This window comes from Anolis carolinensis, chromosome 6 (genome assembly GCF_035594765.1).
Source record: "Anolis carolinensis isolate JA03-04 chromosome 6, rAnoCar3.1.pri, whole genome shotgun sequence".
Classification (NCBI taxonomy): domain Eukaryota; kingdom Metazoa; phylum Chordata; class Lepidosauria; order Squamata; family Dactyloidae; genus Anolis; species Anolis carolinensis.
The window spans coordinates 20,849,376-20,869,557 of record NC_085846.1 but is presented as its reverse complement, the minus strand read 5'-3'; the positions used below and the strand labels follow the sequence as shown (position 1 = coordinate 20,869,557).

General features: G+C 36.9%; 3 protein-coding genes across 4 annotated transcripts; all 3 read left to right on the top strand.

Annotated features, from left to right (window-relative positions):
- The first annotated feature begins 2,005 nt into the window (after window positions 1–2,005).
- LOC103279789 (olfactory receptor 10A2) lies at window positions 2,006–4,627 on the top strand. The gene has a single exon (XM_016995805.2). It carries the CDS (start codon window positions 2,401–2,403, stop codon window positions 3,337–3,339), a length of 939 nt encoding a protein of 312 aa, XP_016851294.1. The 5' UTR covers window positions 2,006–2,400; the 3' UTR covers window positions 3,340–4,627.
- Window positions 4,628–8,831: 4,204 nt separating this feature from the next.
- Window positions 8,832–10,502, top strand: LOC100554505 (olfactory receptor 6Y1). Of its 2 annotated transcripts, XM_062957236.1 has the most exons (2): window positions 8,832–8,841; window positions 9,479–10,502. In XM_062957236.1, the coding sequence occupies exons 1-2, from the start codon at window positions 8,832–8,834 to the stop codon at window positions 10,405–10,407; spliced, it is 939 nt and encodes a 312-aa protein (XP_062813306.1). In that variant the 3' UTR covers window positions 10,408–10,502. The 2 variants fall into 2 exon arrangements, with proteins under 2 accessions (XP_062813306.1, XP_008114741.1); XM_008116534.3 differs by lacking the exon at window positions 8,832–8,841 and having other exon boundaries at window positions 9,337–10,502.
- Window positions 10,503–15,747: 5,245 nt separating this feature from the next.
- On the top strand, window positions 15,748–16,896 carry LOC100554698 (olfactory receptor 6B9-like). Its single transcript, XM_003224542.3, has one exon. The coding sequence runs from the start codon at window positions 15,771–15,773 to the stop codon at window positions 16,821–16,823; it is 1,053 nt and encodes a 350-aa protein (XP_003224590.2). The 5' UTR covers window positions 15,748–15,770; the 3' UTR covers window positions 16,824–16,896.
- Window positions 16,897–20,182: the final 3,286 nt, after the last annotated feature.

Below are 20,182 nucleotides of genomic sequence, written 5' to 3'. Positions count from 1 at the left end.
TAACAAAAATTATTCAAAAATGACATAGAAACACAAATTCATCTACTCCCAGACAAGAAAAGGAGTCTTTTTTTTAATGGATGCCTAAGTATCTATCATAGAAGAAAAGTTGGAAGTAACATGTGAACATATTTTCCTTAACTACTCAAATTGTGTGGACAGTGTGTTTATTTTTTTACATAAAAATCAAGTGTGTGTGTGTGTGTGGGGGGGGATTTAAGTGTCCATTAGAGTCCCAGAAATAATATTGGGACCACCGAGATTCAAGCTGCCCTTTCTTCATATTTGAGAGGGGTCAGAGGAGGTTTGGGGGCTCATCAGGAAAATCAATATATTTTATGTTGTTTTAGCTCCATTATAGACTGATGGACTGAACTGTGATTTTAAAGCAAGCTATAGCTTGTCTAAGGGACTGATTTCTAAAATAAATAAAGAATCTATATTCTACTAATTAAAATGATTCCTTGTTGGATCATTATTTATTCTTACCTCCAGGGAATGAAAAATGAAAGACCCTTGAGGATATTCTTTGCTGAATCAGGAGTCAACTTTCAAATATGCCTACAAAACCTTCCATATTATCAGTCAGAAGGTATAGAATGAACACACCCATGGCAGCATTGCGAAGTCAGTTAATGTCATCCATTCAGATAAGATTTACATCTGATGGCTATCACTATCACAAAAAGGTAAATATAATAGGATAAGAAGAGATATTTCATAGCAGTGCTAGAAGATATATTTAAATTTTCTTCTTAAAATTTAAAATATTGACACCAAATCAGGTGAAGACTGAAGTTGTATTACCAAACAATAAAAGTCCACTGGTAAGAACATTAACTTTATTCATTAGACCATTGTGTTTAAACCAGTATCCTTTGTTGGTCATTTTCTCACTTATAATTATTTTCTTCCAGATTTTTCTTCCAGTAAGCTGAATTCATTTTATATACAATAAATAAAGTGGCAATGGGGTGTACAAATGTGGAGGTGTGAAAGACTCCCCAATCACTTTGGTGGCCCATATATATTTTTGGCATGCCATTGTGTCATTTTTGATCACTATTTTGGCCAATTTGCCTTTTTAAGAGTGATCAGATGAGGTTTAAGTGTTCTTTAGGTAAATAACCATATCTGCAGGCAGTTTTGGATCTATTTAGAATGGCTATGCTTAGTTGGATTTCTTACTAAGTATGTGTGCTTAAATTATGCTGTACAGTTGTTGAGAGTACTTCAAGTCCACAGAAATTTTCCAGCTGCAGACAAAAGGTGCACCACCCAACTCAGTAGATCTTTGAAAAGTCCTAAAGTGTTCTGAAATAGAACATGCTATGCTCCATTCCATTCCATTTAATAAAAATCACCAGCTCAGTAACATAAATGTAGAATGTCTTATGCTTTTATGGATAGTGGAATTTCGGGGATAGCATACATGTATAGTTGATCATTCCAAAAATTGAAATTGGCTGGAAGGCAGCAGATATGCAAGAAAGTTTTGATTTGTGTGTGTATGGATGCACATATAAAGTTTACATATAAAACATTTAAATAAAAATATCATCACCATATTGTGAAACTGAAGTGTGAAAGCCTCCCATCTCCCAAATGTCTCTGCAATTTTCTCACGCCTAGTGTTGGCAAATATTTTTAGCTTACAACCAGCCGTGTGGCTGGCCCAATAAAATTCCAGAAAAACAGTTTTCTCTTCTTTGGAATCTTACAATAAACCTTATCATTTTTAGAAGAATTTAGATGAATTCTCAGACTTCATCTAAACTGAATTTAGATCTACATACATGTAGAACTGAATTCATCTGACTTTACCCTGATCACATTAACCTGATCTTACTATCTCCTCGTTTTTCTTTAGGTTCCATGGGGCCAGAAACAATCTTACTGTGTCCAATTGTGTTGATAGTATACACCGGACATCCCAACTACATAGTAGAAATTCTTTATAGAGTGCTAATTGTATGCCATGTTGTATTGCTGTGAAGTTTTATTAAGGACCTTCTCACATGTGCTGCTGGAATTGCCCTGGATTGCTGCAGATTGCAGCAATCACAGTGGCGCTCACCCAGGGGACCTGGGGACTTGGAGACCCTTGTCCTGAACCATCCCGGCTTCCCACAATCTCATCCCAGTGGCGGAAGCTGACTCAACCCATCTTTCCATAAACCACCTGTCAACCACTACTGGCAATTTTTCGGCAGCGGCAGCATTTTGGTGACAGTTCCACCCCGGAGCCATCCAGGAAGTACTTTTCCGGTGTGTGATGGGAACCATTGGGCTCCATGGCAGAACTGAAAATACTCGATGATGATGAGAAATTTTGGCTGTGTGAAGATGTCCATAGTCACATCTATCTGATCATCTGTTTTGTTTTTTTTCTTCCACAGTATGACCATGAATAAGAGCACAGTGGATAGTTTTCTACTACTGGGATTCTCTGATTTTCCAGGTCTGGAGGGCTTGTTCTTCTCTGCTTTCTTAACTATCTATTTATTGATTCTTATTGAGAATATCCTTATAATTATTGTCACCCTGGTTGACCGGGCACTTTCCAATCCCATGTATTTCTTCCTCAGAAGCTTGTCTTGTGTGGAGATCTGCTATACCTCGGTTATAATCCCCATAATGCTTGAAAACCTTCTGTCAGATGACAAAACCATGTCATTCATTAGTTGTGCTTTTCAAATGACCATGTTCCTCATAACAGGAGCAGCAGAATGCTTCCTTTTGGCTGTCATGGCATATGACCGGTATGCTGCCATTTGCCAGCCCTTGCATTACATGGTCATTATGAACAGGGAAGCATGCTTTGGGCTGGTAGCAGCCTCATGGCTAGCTGGAATTCCAGTTCAACTTAGCCAAACTGTTCTCGTGTTCACCTCCCATTTCTGTGACTCAAATGAAATCAACCATTTCTTCTGTGACATCCCTGCTTTACTCAATCTAGTGTGTGGAGATACATCTCTAAATGAACAGATAGCACTCGTGGAGGTCGTAGTACTGGCACTAATTCCATTTAGCCTGATCTTTTTGTCATACCTCTGCATTGGTAACACTATTCTGAAGATACCATCTGTGGAAGGAAAGCGCAAGGCCTTCTCAACATGTTCTTCACATCTTATGGTGGTGGTGGTATTCTATGGCTCTGGAATGAGTGTGTATTTGACACCGAATTCAAATCATTCTCTGGACACAAATAAATTTCTGTCACTCTTTTATACTATCCTTCCAGCATTATTGAACCCTCTTATTTACAGTTTGAGGAACAAGGAAATTCAAGGTGGTCTTAAAAAGTGTGCCTCATCCTTCTTTTCATTAAATAAATAGAAACCAAAATAAATGTAAAATACTGAGTCAAATTCCTCTCCAGTTGATCCTATATCCACTGTTAAGGGTATGAAATCAATTTCAGTAATATTTGAATGATCACAAATGTTAAAATAAAACAAAGCATAAAATAAAACAATTTCGTTCTAAGTAATGAATGGATGGGGTTAACAGAAAAAAAACCCACTCTGAATTACACTGAGTATAAAAGGAACTTTTTTGAGGCAAAAATCACCAAGTGTACAACAAGTAGAAAGTGTAAAGCTTAAGGATTATATTGCCTCAGGATGGAAAAGGGAGACGGGCGATCTCATGGAGTGGGACAGTGTCATTGGTGAAACAAGTCAATGCAGAGTCTTGAAAAGGAAATATCTTTATACTATACTAAAGAACTGGGAGTTCATTATTATTAAATAGGTAATAATCTAGATTATTACTTTCCTTTGTCTAAAAGCAGGGGCAGATATGGGTGTTTTGATGCTTTATTTATGTATACCCTATCCTTCAGTCAAAAAGGCTTACAAAGATTTCATTAAGCAGTTCCTTAATATGCGGTATGTTCCTTATAGTCTAAATAAATAAGACAGGACATAGAAGGAAAAGGAATGGCAATGGAAGAGGCGATGAAGTCCAGTACATAATATAACTGAATTGGAAGAGATCCTTCCCCTGCCATACTGTTTCCTGTTTTCTCACTCAAACACTAGAGCAGTTGCATTTGCTACGCAGCAAGATTCTTCACCAGCTAGTGCCCAGGCATAATGGATCTGTGTTTTGAGTATTCCGATATGAACTGACAACTCTGTGTTAAATATGAGTTGAACAAATTTCAAATTTTACAAATGAGGAGGGTTAGAGTTTTTGGATCATACAAAGATATTAAATTGATGTATCTATTTAAATTTTGGAAAAGCAGAAAAGATTGAATTCAACATAATTTTGAGGTAGTATGGGTAAAAGAATCTTATTTATAAAAGTATCACTATTGCTCAGTGGCTGGTAGTAGTATATGACTAAAACTGTGTATTTCTCTCACACTGAACACTTTTGTAAAGAGCTGAAAACTTGGTTTTTTTAGCAGGCCTTTGACAATGTTTAAGATAGTTGCCAGACTGATTGCCAATTAACACCTTATAACTATTTTTAAGGGGAATACAGTCAGGATGCTAAATCATTGTATGGATCTTTTAATCATGGCTATAGCCATATTTTTGGAGCCTCCGGTGGCTCAGTGTGTTAAAGCGCTGAGCTGCTGAACTTGCAAACCGAAAGGTCCCAGGTTCAAATCCAGGGAGCAGAGTGAGTGCCCGCTGTTAGCTCCAGCTTCTGCCAACTTAGCAGTTCGAAAACATGCAAATGTGAGTAGATCAATAGGTACCGCTTCGGCGGGAAGGTAACGGCGTTCCATGGAGTCATGCCAGCCACATGATCTTGGAGGTGTCTACGGACAACGCCGGCTCTTCAGCTTAGAAATAGAGATGAGCACCAACCCCCAGAGTCAGACACGACTGGACTTAACATCAGGGGAAACCTTTGCCTTTACCTTTATAGCCATGTTTTACTGACTCTGTTTAATAGAGGCTGCTTTGTTATTTTATGTTTGGTTTTATGTAATATGTTATTGATTTTATATGTTGGTATATTGCATTTTATGTGTTCTATGGCACCACTGTGTGTTCTTTTGTAAGCCACCTTGAGACCTTATGGGATATGATGGCAGGGTATAAATAAAGATTATTATTATTATTATTATTATTATTATTATTATTATTATTATTATTCTCTGCTTCTTCCCTCCACTCACCAGACATACATACAATTTTCTGGGTTGATATTAGTAGTTCAAAATATAATTTGAAGGGATTTTATTGTATGCCATAAGATTGTATCTTATGGCAGATGGTATTTTAATAAATGAATGAATAAGTAAAGTTTTTATATAAAAATGGGAGGAAGCTCAATTTATCCTGCAAAATCTATTCTATAGGTTTTAGTTTAGTATTATTATTATTTTATTGTATAACACAGCAAACAAGATAGATATGCTGGATTTCGTATCACAAAATCACAAGTCGAACACTTCCCAAGTGTCTAGGACTGTGTGATGTATTTTCGGAAGATGCGCGGAGATCCCAGTAGGGTGGCCTTTTGCAGTTGGCAGATCTGCAATTTTGTCAATGTCTATTGTTTCCAAATGCTGGCTGAGATCTTTTGGCACGGCGCCCAGTGTGCCCATCACTACAGGGACCACCTGCACTGGTTTCTGCCAGAGTCTTTGAAGTTCAATCTTGAGGTCCTGATAGTGGCTGAGTTTTTCCTGTTGTTTTTCATCAATGTGACTGTCACCTGGGATGGCAACATCAATGATCCACCCCCCCCCCCCCCGCAGGTGCCACCTAGTCGTGGGGGGGGGGGGCTTAACCGCTCCAATGATGACTGATGGCTGTGCTGGCGGTAGTGTAACTACCATCAGGTCCAACCAAGCCAGAGAGGCCTCAGTTGAGGAGCAGAACTAAGAGCACCTAACCCATTAGCATTATGGAGAATCAAACCAAAAGGAAGTCTATACTGGCTCAGTTGTCACCCAGGATAAAAAGGACCATGGTGGATGCTGCTGATTCTAGACATCCATCGACAAGTGGGCTACGGAATCAAAATACAAATGAACAGTCACAGAAATGGCAGAAATATACAATGCCAGAAAACCGCACAATTATTATTATTATTATTATTATTATTATTATTATTATTATTATTTTATATATCTATACTCTGCTTTATCTCCCCTGAAAGGGACTCAAAGTGGCTTAACATCAAAGCATCAGCATAACAATTTAAAATATATAAATATGTGAACATTAAAACAGGATTAAATATAAACGGTATTACAGAATTCCCATTTAAAAACTACAGCACCCCCTGAATTGATTTTAAAAACCTTCATCTTCAAAAGTCTGTCTGAATAAAAAAAGGTTTTAGCCTGCCGCTGGAAGGACAGAAGGGAAGAGGGCATTGTGGCTTCCCTGAGCAGGGAGTTCGAGAATTGAGAAGCAGCCACCAGTCTAGAAGTGATGGGGTATAGTATTGCCAGGGAGGGAAGAGCAAATATGTAGGGTTGCTCTACTCTAGTTCACCTATGAAAAATAGATTTCAGGACAAGTTTGAGAGTTCACCCACTTGAAAGAAAGTTAAAAATCACAACAGGGTCATACATAACATCTTTGCTGTTTAATTTGTTCCTGCAGCTGCTATTCTCTAGTAGTTTCATTCCATATTTCTCATCCGCATTAAACATTTTGATGCTGTTATTACAAAAATAAAATCTACTGCTGTTCTTTAGAAGACCCCATGAATATAATATTTTATCATGCTGAGTTTTATTTATTTTATTTACTTATTTAATGTATTTTACCTTGCTCTATCTCAACCCTCAAGAGGACTCAGAGCGGCTTCCAAATTGGCAACATGAAAACTGCTCTGAAGATACATTCGTGTTATTGTTGTTTATTTGTTCAGACGCTTCCGACTCTTCATGACTTTAAAATGTGGTTTCTATGAAATCAGATATATCTGTCATAAATACATTTTAGATAGCTTTGATGAGATGGATGGGAATGCAGCTCATGATAGAATTGCGAGGAACTTGGAGTCCCACAGACATCCCATTGTGCAACCCTTCTGCCAAAGAGGGCAGAACATGGCAGACTCCATACATTTTTAAAGACTGTGCCAAAAATCCATTATTCTACTTTAAAATGGTAATTCCTAAATGTTTCTCACTCGTGACCCCCTTTTGGCTGAGAATTATATATGCAATCCTGGATATATAGGTATATAACACTGCCATCAAGCAAAATCAGCATTTGAAAGGCTTGCTAATAGCTTTGTGACCACGAGATTTGTTTAGGAGATCCAAATGGGGTCACAACCCACAGTTTAAGAAGATTTACTTTTAATATACAATGTTTTATTAATTCAATCAAATTTAATTCATTTGAATTTATTATTTTGCTACTAGTAAAGAATTAAAACAATATACAAAAATTCAGTAATTTTTCAATCAACAGATGCCCATCTTTTTGCTGTACTTTGACCAATGAATTTATTTGTATTCATTTTTTGTTCCTTTTCCACTGTGGTCATTGTTATATGTGGACTTGTTTTAACTTCTGATTTTTCTGATTACTTTATGTCTGCAACCACTATGCAAAGTTAGAAATCTCTTTTTTTAACAAAAGTTATGCAATTGGCATGAATGGAGAAAGATGCCTTCTGAGGCTTGAACCCTTGGGAGAGAAGCACTAATTTTCAAGTCTAGTCCCAAGGTAGAGTTGTGAGAAGATAAGTAGATACAGAAACTTATGCAGTAGGAGAAAATAATTTCATACAAATGTTATGTGTCAACTTGCAGGTGAAGACGAGGGTGGGGGGAACTTCACCTGGAAAAAACAAGGTAAATTTCTTATTTGCTTTTCCTTATAACTATTTGTTCAGTAGAAAAAAATAAACTACAAAAAGTGTTAATCTTCAGAAGAGAAAAGGTTGAATATCCCTTCTCCAAAAGTGTGTTAGATTTCAAATCCAACTCAAGGCAGACATAACCTTGGAAATGGGACTCAAGTTTAAACATGTGAATTAATTTATGTTTCACTTGCATCTTATCAAATCTTTATGACCAGTGACAAGCAACCCACATTATCTGTACATCTTATCTACATAGCCTGAAGGTTATATACAGCGACTAATGTAGCATAAAGTGCTTTTAAGCCTCAAATGCTATCTCCATATTTTGGGGGATTTTTTTTTTTAAAAAAAATAAGAATTATTTAAATGCTTAATGATATTACATATAAAATACACTCAAAATCTGTACTATTATATATCTTGACAATGGCTGTAGAAAATCCTAATTTATAGAAAATTACTTCTATTCCATATGTAGCTACCAGTTCTGACAGATGAAAAGTTGTCCAACAAATCCATTAATTCACCTACCAATGATCAATTTATTGAAAGATGGGTCTTATTAATCCATTCAGAGAAATAAATGCTACATCTATTGGATAATGTAATTGAATTTAAGAATGTTAGTCATTTTTGTTTGCTCATCACTTTGTTATATCAGTACTTATTTGTAGTTTAAAATTATTGAGCTCATTTTTCTGCAGTTGATCAGTTAATATGATCACTGATCAGTTTTATTCACACAGTGTGAAGTTACACTCTTCCAGTTTTGCTTAGTTTTATAGATGGTGTGAGGTAGAAAAATATTTTGAAGTGTTCTATGAGAATCTTGCTCTGCTTTCTGCAGACATTGCACATTAAAACCTTTTGAACTACTAAAAGATTTATTTCAGAGGAGGTGTAGTAGATTTCAACAGTTCAATTCCTTTGATATTATTGGGCAGTCAAGCAGACATATTCAAAAATTTCCTAGTCAAAAACATTGTTGATAATCAGGATCAGATTGGCATTATTTTTGATGTTTTGGTATGTTCTCAAGTCATTCCTGATTTAAGATGACTCCAGGGTTTCCCTGGCAAGGGTTTGCCTTTGCCTTTGCAAGGGCCCTTCCACAAAGCCATACTACCAGAAAACCAAGGCAGAAAATCCCACAATATCTACTTTGAACTGGGTTATCTGAGTCCACACTGCCGTATATTTCAGTTCAGAGCAGATATTCAGCTGTGTGGCAGGGTCCTGAGACAGTGTGATTTGCCCAGAGTCTCTCAATGGGTTTTGAAGAGGATTTACAATCTGGACTCATAGTCTATACCTCAAACCATTATATCATGCTGGATCTCACAGCATTGTTTTGCTACTAGTTGGTTAATTTTAAAGTTCTGTGAATATAACTGTTTGCTATTTGGCGCAAATATAGGGTATAAAGAAACAAATGATGACATTATAGTAGGCTAATTTTTATTACCTTTGTTTTTTAAACAAAAATTGAGAAAAATAAAAGATAGGCAAAAAGTCTGTATGCATTTCGATGTCTTAAAATATTCCTGAACATTAAAAATGGGAAATGTAAAATAAATATAAAATAAATGGTTACAAGTGAATGTATGCTATATTATATTTCTTTTATCTTGTCCTTGGAAGTTTTAGATTGTACCTTGCATTCAAAGAATGGAAGAAACCAACCAGACAAATGTCAACTACTTCATCCTTTTGGGATTTTCCACATCTGCAGAACTTCAGATTCTCCTTTTTGCTCTGTTTGGCCTTGTTTATTTGCTGACCTTGATGGAAAATCTCATAATCATTGTAGTTGTTTGGGTTAACAACAACCTTCATAAACCAATGTACTTCTTCTTGTGTAACCTCTCCTTCCTTGAAGTCTGGTACGTGACAGTCATTGTCCCAAAGATGCTAACAGATATTCTTGTGCAAGACAAACGGATCACTTTCCAAGGCTGCCTGACCCAACTATATTTCTTTGTCACTTTTGTGTGCAGTGAGTACATTCTCCTGGCTGTCATGGCCTATGACCGATATTTGGCCATATGTTACCCATTGCGTTACCCAGCTATCATGAGCAGTCATTTCTGTGCTCAGCTGTCAGCAGGATGTTGGACATGTGGCTTAATTACTTCTGCAATCAAGCTCAGCTTCATTGGCAGACTAAAATACTGCCGCATTGAAAAGATCAACCACTACTTCTGTGACATTTCACCCCTTTTGAATATCTCCTGCACTGATTCATCCATGGCCGAGCTAGCAGATTTTATCCTGGCTCTTATAGTAATCATGGTTCCACTCTGCATTGTCATTATGTCATATATCTTAATAATCTCAACAGTCTTGAAAATTCCTTCAGCTCAAGGAAGGAAGAAGGCCTTCTCCACTTGCAGTTCTCATCTCACAGTGGTGGTACTATTCTATTCCACCACTCTCTTCACTTACGCACAGCCTAAAGCTATGTATGCCTACAACTCCAATAAACTTGTGTCCGTTCTGTATACCATAGTAGTACCCCTCCTGAATCCAATGATATACTGCCTCAGAAATAAAGAAGTAAAAAATGCATTGAGGAAGACATTGGGTACATCATTGGGAGGGTGAGGGAGGGGAAAAATATAGGACGATTTGGAAGGCAAATTAAAGAAAGAAGGGGAAGTACTACTGTTGTGATTATGAATATAAAATTCAATAAAATATTTTAAAAATCATCTACAAAATAGAATTAATGTAGCTTGACACCACTTTAATGGCCACTGCTCAATGCTATGGAATGCTGGGAGCTGTAGTTTAGTGAAGCATCAGCACTCTTTGACAGCTCCTATGATTCTATAGAATTGGGCCATGGCAGTTAAAGTGATGTCAAAACTGCATTAATTCTACAATGTAAATGCAATCATTGTCAATTTAAACCCTGATGCAGAGTATCTTATTTTCCATGCTGGAAAATAAGATCTAGATATGCAGGTCTGCATATACTTGCATAGGAAAAACTGAATAGGACTTATGTCGAAGTAGATATCCACAGGGCACATCTACCAATGGTGACTCCTCAACTCTGGTCCTCCAGTTGTTTTGGATTTCAGCTCCCAGAATGTCTGATCATTGGTCAAAGTGTCTGAGTCTGCTGGCATCCCAAACAACTGGAATATCAGAGTTTGTAATCAGTAATCTATCACTATCACTGAATCTGTGATGTACTCTTCCAGTCTTATTTAATTTAACTGCAGAGAAAAAGCTTCCTATGAAAACGATAAGCATATTTTTATATCCAGTGGTATTTTATTCTCACCTCCTCTTCCTACTGCCCTTTGCCTCTTTGCTTTTGCCTTCTTTTTCAAAATGATGATGATGATAATGATGATGATGATGATGATGATGATTATTATTATTATTATTATTATTATTTTATTATGACACAGCAAACAAGATAGATATGCTGGATTTGATATCACAAGTCAAACACTTCCCAAGTGTCTAGGACTGTGTGATGTATTTTCGGATGATGCGCACAGATCCCAGCAGGGTGGCCTTTTGCAGTTGGCAGATCGTAATTTTGTCTATGTCTATTGTTTCCAAATGCTGGCTGAGATATTATTATTATTATTATTATTATTATTATTATTATTATTATTATTATTATTATTATTATTATTCCATGCATTAAAAATGGAAAGTCAAACTAACCAATTGCATTTATTAGTAATATGCTCTTCGGCAGTTAATAAAATACTGAAATTGATAATTAATGAAAAAATTTAAACCCTTCCTGTTGCTACTCAATCCCAGAAAGAGGCTTGCAATTTGTAAAGAAGAAATTTTACAATCCATTAAAATAATACATATTTCAAACTCTGGAGGAACTGAATTCAAGAAAATCTTCAATAAACAGCAGTGGAATTAAACATACGACTTGCTTTCTTAGTTATCATATACTCATCAAAACTTTCATTGAAGGTTGAACCAAAATAAAATGTGGTTATGGGTGAAGGGATTAATTTTTATTATAGAAATCTTGGTAGAATGGCCCAGTCCAGTGGGCCTGTTACAGATTTGGCAACAGAAGGTAAACACCACACAAGGCTAGTACAGGTTAATGTGAGACAAGGCCACCTTAATGTGGATTTATCCTGTGTTAACCTAAGGCTGGATCTACACTGCCATATAATGCAGTTTGAAACTGCATTATATGATCTGTGTAGACTCATATAATTTAGTTCAATGCAGTTAAATGCTCCATATAGTTTGGGCAATAATTCAGTAAAAGCATTGACATTATTATTCATTGGCTGCCCCACAATTGTGGAATGATCTGCCTGAAGAGCTCTGGTAGCTAAATGAGATGTTGGAATTTAAAATGCAATTGATGACCCATTCCTTCCAGCAGGCCTATCCAGTCAACTTTCGATCAGGAGTTTCAATTTACATTCTGTTGCCACTAATGTCAATTCTGTATCTGTGTTTGGTATAACTGAACTGTTTCCTTTACATCCACTTCCTAACTTGTATTAAATGTCTGTGTTGAACCACCCTGAACGACCAACCAAGACAGTCACTCCCAAGTACCTATTCTAGCACATCTAGAACATCAGCCCTGGCCTTGTCTTTCTCAACTGCTGAGTACGCCTGTCCTGTTTGGCACAAGTCTGCCCATGCAAAGCAGGTGGACATAGCACTGAATGAAACATGCAGAATCATCACGGGATGCCTTAAACCTACACCTGTTGATAAACTCTACAAGTTAGCTGGCATTGCCCCTCCTGACGTGTGACGGGAAGTTGCTGCTAACGGTGAGAGAAAAAAGGTCGAACATTGTGAAAGCCACCCACTGCATGGCTATCAGCCTCCTCCCAGTAGACTCAAATCAAGGAAGGGCTTCATGAGAACCACCACTCCTCTTGATGTTCCTCCAGCAACAGCAAGGGTGTCCCTCTGGGCAGCTAAACCTGGCAATTCTAACTGGATGGCTCCCCACGAGGGTCTTCCTCCAGGGGCAAACCAAGAATGGGCAACTTGGAAGTCCCTGAACAGACTCAGAAGTGGAGTGGGCAGATCAAAAGACAACTTGGCAAGGTGGCACTACCTGGAGGAATCCTCCACCTTGTGTGACTGTGGAGCTGAACAAACAACTCAGCATATGTATGCTTGCCCACAATGCCCTGCCTCATGTACGGAAGAGGAGTTGTTTAAAGCTACAGACAATGCGGTTGCTGTTGCCCGCTTTTGGTCCAAAACTATATAGTTGCTTGTGATTTCTTTTTTTTATTTCCAATATTTGAAATGTATTTGTTGTACAATGCTTTTGACACGAAATAAATAAATAACCTATTCTAGCACACTGGACCTCATAGTTAACCTTGGTTTACAGATTTACGGAGGTCTACAGGTGAGAAAAGAGACTGGATGACAGCTTCATTGGAAAACATATAGATCATGAAACAGGCCTGACCACAGGATAGTCTTCAATTAGCCTGTTATGAGATTCTGAAAATAGATATAAATAAATAAATAAATCACATTATGTCTCCATTATCTTATTCTCAAGATGTCACACAGCAATGTTGTTGGAGCCGGTCCTAGCACAGTGGGCTAAACCACTAAGCTGAAGAAAATCCTGCCGATCGTAAGGTCGGCAATCCAAGCCTGGGTCAGGGTGAGCACCTGCCCTCAGCCCCAGCTCCCTGTCCATCTAGCAGATTGTAAACAAAAATGTGAGTAGATAAATAGGTACCATTTTAAAGCGAGGAGGTAATAAATAGTGCCCATAAGGCAATTTGATCGAGAGGACGTCTAAGAACAACAAAGCTCCTCAATATGGAAGATGGGGTGACAGCACATTCCCCACCTTGTTAATTGTGTAACGGCATTGAATGTTAGCCATATATGTGTTCTGTAATCTGCCCTGAGTCCCCTTGTGGTGATAGAGCGGAATATAAATAAAGTATATTATTATTATTGCTCCAAGTGGTGAGAAGCTAGCAAATTTCTGCAAAGATAAGGAGGAGCTCAGTGGCTTTACAAGGTCTCTCATTAGTGGTGCGTAGAAACAGATCAATAAGATCTGTGTATGATTAGTGGTTATGGAAAAATAAGTGATAGTTTTAATTAGGAAAGAGAAAACCCAGGACAATAAAGATCCTTGGAAAAATTGCAGTGGACTGATTGATCATTATCAGTCCACACAGTAGGTTTTTTGTTCTGGACATCATATGTGCTTGTCTACTCAAATATTAATTCAATGAGACATATTCCCAGTTAACCATACATGATATTTTAATACAAGTTCTAATGAAAAAGTCCAAGAGACTCACAATCTTCGTTTTTGAAAAATCTAGTTGTCTTATTTGTATATGGCTTTAAATGGTTAATCAAATCTTAGAAGGTTAGCTTATGGGAATTGAAGATAATTAAGGATGGAAGTTAAGAAGGGTTGCTTGAACCACTTACTAATTCTAATAAGTCACTGGAAGAAATGCATGTGCAGCGTTCAGAAAACATGTCATTTAAAAGACATCACATTATTATACTTATAAAAGGATTAATTGTCTTACACAACCTACAGTTATATTGTTTTGTTGTCTGTTGACTGCTTTTTTGCCATGAAGTTTCCAGTGCTTCTGCCATTCAGGTATTTTCTATAGTTTCTCTGTTTCATAGTCTTAAGATTTGTCAGAAATGAGCTAACTGAAACATATTTCTTAGTGTTTTACTCATCTGTCTCATTTGGAAATATTAAAACTATAATGTTTAATAATATCATATTTAATTAAAATAAAAGTTTATCATTCACATTAAAAAGTGTTAGTTATCTTTAATATATTTTTCATTGCTAATTAGGATAATGATACAACTATAGACTCAACCTATAGTTTGCCTTCCATGAGTGGAAAGAATTTACTTGTGGGAAAAATTGTATGCCTGAAATGTAGGACATCCTCGTATATAGACACCATAACTTTATCCATCTTTCCAGCATATAAAGGAGATTGGAGAGGTTGTGATGGGCCGAAGGGGGAAAATGTGTTTTTCCAGTCCAGTTGCACATGCCTGAGTATGGATCTAATCACATGTATTGATTTCAGACATAATAAAATTTACAGTAGACTTAACGAAATCAGTAAGAACTTGATATGCTTTTCAGTATCTGTGTCCAAATATTTGGTTAAGTATTTCTATGGGTAGTAACAAGGCCATAGCCAAAAAATAATTTGGGGGAGGGGGGTGAAAATTTCGGGGGGGGGGGGGGCGTTGAACCCCTTGCCCCCCCCCCCCCCCCAGCTACATGCCTGTCAATATCTGCTTGAGATAGTGCCTGGAGGGACTTTTAAATTTTTGTGTCTCATAGACTTAGCGTGGGGATTTGGTTAACCAGTTAAAATTCATGAGTAAACCAGGGGTTTTTTTTAACCTGAAATTTTTTTTTTTGGGGGGGGGGGTTGAACCTGCTACAGGCCTGGGTAGTAATAACATAATAGGGGGTTTTAACATCCAGGGGACAAAGTAATAAAAAAGGAGAATATGAGGAACCCTACACTATAGTACAATACACTAGTACATCTCAATAATTTAATCTCACATTTTGTGTTAGAATCTAGAACACTGTAAGAAAGAGTGTTGCCTCCACAGTAGTCACAAATAATATCCCAAAATTTTAACTGCTTACTATTTACAATTTTTCCATGGAATACTGAATAGTAGAATATAAGTTGAAGGAAAAGAAGACATATAGAAAACAAGGGCTGGGATGGGATGTAGTATCTTTGATGTGAACTTGTCTAGCTGTCTAGAAGACAGAACAGAAGTTGACTTCCTAGTAATGTAATGTCTCACTACAGCACCAACATGTATTACCTAATGCTTTATGGTTTTGAATGTGAGATACTGTATTGCCTTACACAATTAATCTGGTTGAAGATAAAAAATAATATGGGATTTTCTTTCATGAACTGTTCTTGAGTTATGAAGAAATGCTTTTGACTTTTGTTTCACAAGAAGCCGTTGTGATAAATGTGTGTAACTTTATCCAACCTAATACGTATTTATTTTCTCCTACAGAGAAGAAACTGCATAAGCCAGGACCAGGCATGGGAAAAGGGACCAAGACTGTTTTCACTGAGTTTATCCTTGTGGGCTTCCCAACCTCAATGCATTTCCAGCTTTTGCTCTTCTTTGTTTTCCTAATAAACTATGTCTTGGTGCTGGCAGAAAACATAGTCATCATGATAACAGTCTGGTTGAACAAACACCTTCATAAGCCCATGTATTATTTCCTGTGTAACATGTCCTTCCTGGAAATCTGGTACATTAGTGTCACCATTCCCAAGATGCTCTCAGGCTTTCTTACTCAGAACAAGAACATCTCCTTTGCTGGATGCATGACTCAGCTTTACTTTTTTGTTTCTTTAGCATGCACTGAGTCTGCTCTCCTAGCTGTCATGGCTTATGATCGCTATGTAGCCATTTGCTTCCCCTTGCGCTACACAGCCATCATGAGCACTAGGTTCTCCATTAAATTGGCAGGTGGATCCTGGTTGAGTGGATTCACTATCTCCATTTTCAAGGTGTCCTTCATTTCACAAATAACTTTCTGTGGTTCCAATATCATAAATCACTTCTTTTGTGACATTTCACCTGTGCTTAATCTAGCCTGTACAGACATGTCACTAGCTGAGATGGTAGATTTTGTGTTAGCGATTATCATACTCGTCCTTCCTCTGTCTGTGACTGTTCTGTCCTATATTTATATCATTGCTACCATCCTAAGCATTTCTTCAACTACTGGGCGCAACAAGGCTTTTTCCACTTGTGCCTCACACCTTTCAGTAGTTATACTTTATTATACAGCCATGATCTTCATGTATGTGAGGCCTAAGGCTATCTCCTCCTATAACTCCAACAAGCTGATCTCTGTTATCTATGCTGTACTAACACCCATGTTAAATCCCTGGATCTACTGCCTCAGAAATAAGGAGGTCAAGAAGGCTATTTGGAGAACAATGGGTGGCAAGAATATGCTATGAATGAGACATTCATTAATATATTATATTTGGATGTACTGTATAGTATGGTGTAAACAGTATTTTTCATTGCTTTTTCAACCAAAACAGATCAAAAGGAACAAGATAATCAGTGTAAAGGACTATAATAGATGATCACTTCATTCAATCCTCTGTTCCAATGCAATGTCAGGCAACTTGTGTTCTTCCAATCATGGTTGGCTTAAAGAATGTTGACCTTGACTATATAGCTCACACTAACTGAGAAGTCACTTCTGGGAGTCTATATGGCATGCAGAGATGTCCAGTCTTAACTGTGGGGTACTCTTGGTTTAAGATGTTTTAGCCCCATGATACAGAAAGTCAGGGACAAAACTTGAGAGCAGCCTTGCAATTTGGGCATAGTGGGGAAAGCATGACTAGGTTCTGTGCATTTTTATCTTTCCCCCAATTGCACCATTACCTCAGCTGATGGTGAAAGGCAGAAGCAATCCTGGAGCTCTGCAACCATGGGTCAGTGGTGACAGTGATAGGGGCAGTAAGGTCTAGGTCCAATAACGGGAATCTGTTTCAGCTGAACCAAGTAGATTCTGCACCGCTTTGCCACTTGTTCCAAAATATCTGGCAGGTGTAGATGAACCCTATGGCTGCAGTTAATTTGAGTTTGTTCATCTTTTGTTTTCTCTTCTGGAGTTCTTTTTCTTCCTCTCTGCCATGTTACAGAACTTTTCATCATGAGATGTTATGAGACCTTTACTCCATACATTTTATAAAGAAGATCAAGCATGCTCTCATCCTCTGCTAGACCTTGCAGTGGATAATGGTGTGGGGCTGGTTCTGATTTACCTTCCACTTGAGAATTACATTGCTGCATAAGAGTTGTTGTTGTCCTTGTTTTATTAATCCTCATAATATTTCTCTGTGTAAAGCACATGTTCACAACAACTGAGCTATGGACTACACAAAGCCCTTGAATCCTGGAGCTCTTAGGTGTCCTCTTACTAAAGTTGCTGTTTCTGTAGAAATCAGTTCAAGCACTCCTTCTCTTTTCCTCTGTACCATCAATTCATTTTACTTAGAAACTGATCAAAACAAGTTGTGTGTGTGTGTGTGTGTGTGTGTGTGTGTGTGTGTGTATATATATATATATATATATATATATATATATATATATATATATATATCAAACTGATGTGAAATGAATCATATTTAGTTAAACGGGGCCTACTCACAAGTAAATATGTATAAAACTACACCTTTGAATGGTAGAAAAATCAATTTTAATATATGAGCAGAACTACATTGTACATATATAACAAAGCTTGATTCAGTAGCTAATATCCTGAAGCCATAATTTTACACTACTGGTTAAACTAGTGAGAATTTACTAAAACACTCTGGGGAAAATCTAATGAGGGCAAACACAGACGTAAGGGCAAACAGACTAGCAAATAAATTGTCTTTTTTATTCTGATGTCCCATCTGGGCAGTATCTTTGTATCTCTCCTTTTTTTGAGTCCCCTTTTCCTTTTGATAAGAACGTCTTGAAGCCTATGTTTGAAGCCATATTTTAATGTGAGTCAATAGGATATTTTTGAATTCAGAGTGTTTTTAAATAGATAAAATGTGCAAAAGGTAAGCAGGTGGAATTTGGAAATGAAAACTTTTCAGTGATTCACTGTTACATAGATGGCACGTGTTTTTTTTCTGTTGGGAAATGTTGAATCTTTTTTGTCAAACAGTTTACATATTGTACTCTAGAGATTAGCTCTGAAGTGAATACCAATTAATTTAAGAGACATAAAACTGTTACAAAACATACAAACAATAGCATTTAGCTATTTTTTTATAATGACAGATCTGCTTTTTAGTTTTGGGTAGCTTCATACATTTCAATGTGAGGAGGAGGAACAACATCAGAAAATGTGTGAATATCTCAACTATAAGTAGAAAATATCTAATGCTTTGACAATAAGACAATTCTTTGAAGGATGGAAACTCAAAGTGTGTATCCCATCCAGTTATTACAATCAAGGTGAGTGATTTTTCTTGATGATGTACACTACATCTAATAAATACCCCGTTTCCTCCAAAATAAGACAGGGTTTTATATTAATTTTTGCTCCAAGAGATGCATTATGGTTTGTTTTCAGGGGCAGTCTTATTTTTCCAAATTGACTTTTTAAATGAACTATATCTAGAGCTTAATTTTGAAATAGGGCTTATATTTCGAGCATCCTCAGAAATGCTGAAAAATCACAAGAGGTCTTATTTTCAGGGTAGGTCTTATTTTGGGGAAAACAGGATAGTAGCAAAGTTGTCATAGGCATGATTTGAATAGATTGCAGACAATTAAATGGACTCTTTTATTTATGTCATCATCTAGAAAATTTTGACATCCTTCTTGGCTAATAATCAGAGGAGGGAAGGCTTAAAAACATAAGCTGAAATATATGTTGAGATATGCTGTCTGCTGCATGCAAGGTTAGCTGCTTTGTTTTGAAATAAGGTACATCCGTAATACTCCATCATATTGAATCTCTTGGTGTAGACTGCAATATTTGGAGAAGAGCTACAATTATCTTGGCGTTAATATATCCATAATACATCTGAACTACTTCCAAAGAAACAAATGGCAATATGAATTGACACTGTAATATAGTAATTTAAAACTTGTTTATATTTAATAATTATGTTTTCATTCAGTAATACTGAAACTATAGGAGAGAACTCATTAAGCAAGGGAAGAAAAATCTGTCACTAATGCTTTCACCTGGATTGACATTTTTAAAAGCCTCATTCTTTTTGCCCTGAGTATCAAATAGTTGAAGTCTTAACCACACTTGAATTGTTGTTCTTGTGTGCCTTCAAGTCATTTCATTTATGACAGTTCTTAGATGACCATGGCGTTGTCAGGGTCTGAGACTGTCATCCAGTGATTTTCCATGACCAAGTGGCGAATTGAACCCTGGTCTCCAGAGTCATTGTCCAATCTCAAATCACTGGACCACACTGGTCTCTGAGTGTTGAATTCATGATACATATTGAATTAATGTTCATCTTGAATGCTGAATAACTATTTATACCCAGGCACTTTTTCACACATTCCTTTCTATTTATGCCTCAAAATTCTCAAGCCATCCCAAATAGGAAGAAATTTGAATATTTTAATATTGCCTTGTCAAAATCATACTGACATTAAACCTTTCCCATCAGTACTACACCTCTGTCATGTGTCTGACTTCTAAAGAATTACTACATAAAGAATACATTGTATGCATTTAAAAACAGAATTTTTCAAACATTTCATTTTGGTGGTACACTTTTTAGACGTGCATCATTTCATGTCACAGGAATTCAGTTTTACTAGCAAACCACCACTT

Coding starts and splice junctions, on each gene's coding strand:
- LOC100554698 (XM_003224542.3), top strand. CDS start 15,771: ATGCTTTTGACTTTTGTTTCACAAGAAGCCGTTGTGATAAATGTGTGT.
- LOC103279789 (XM_016995805.2), top strand. CDS start 2,401: ATGACCATGAATAAGAGCACAGTGGATAGTTTTCTACTACTGGGATTC.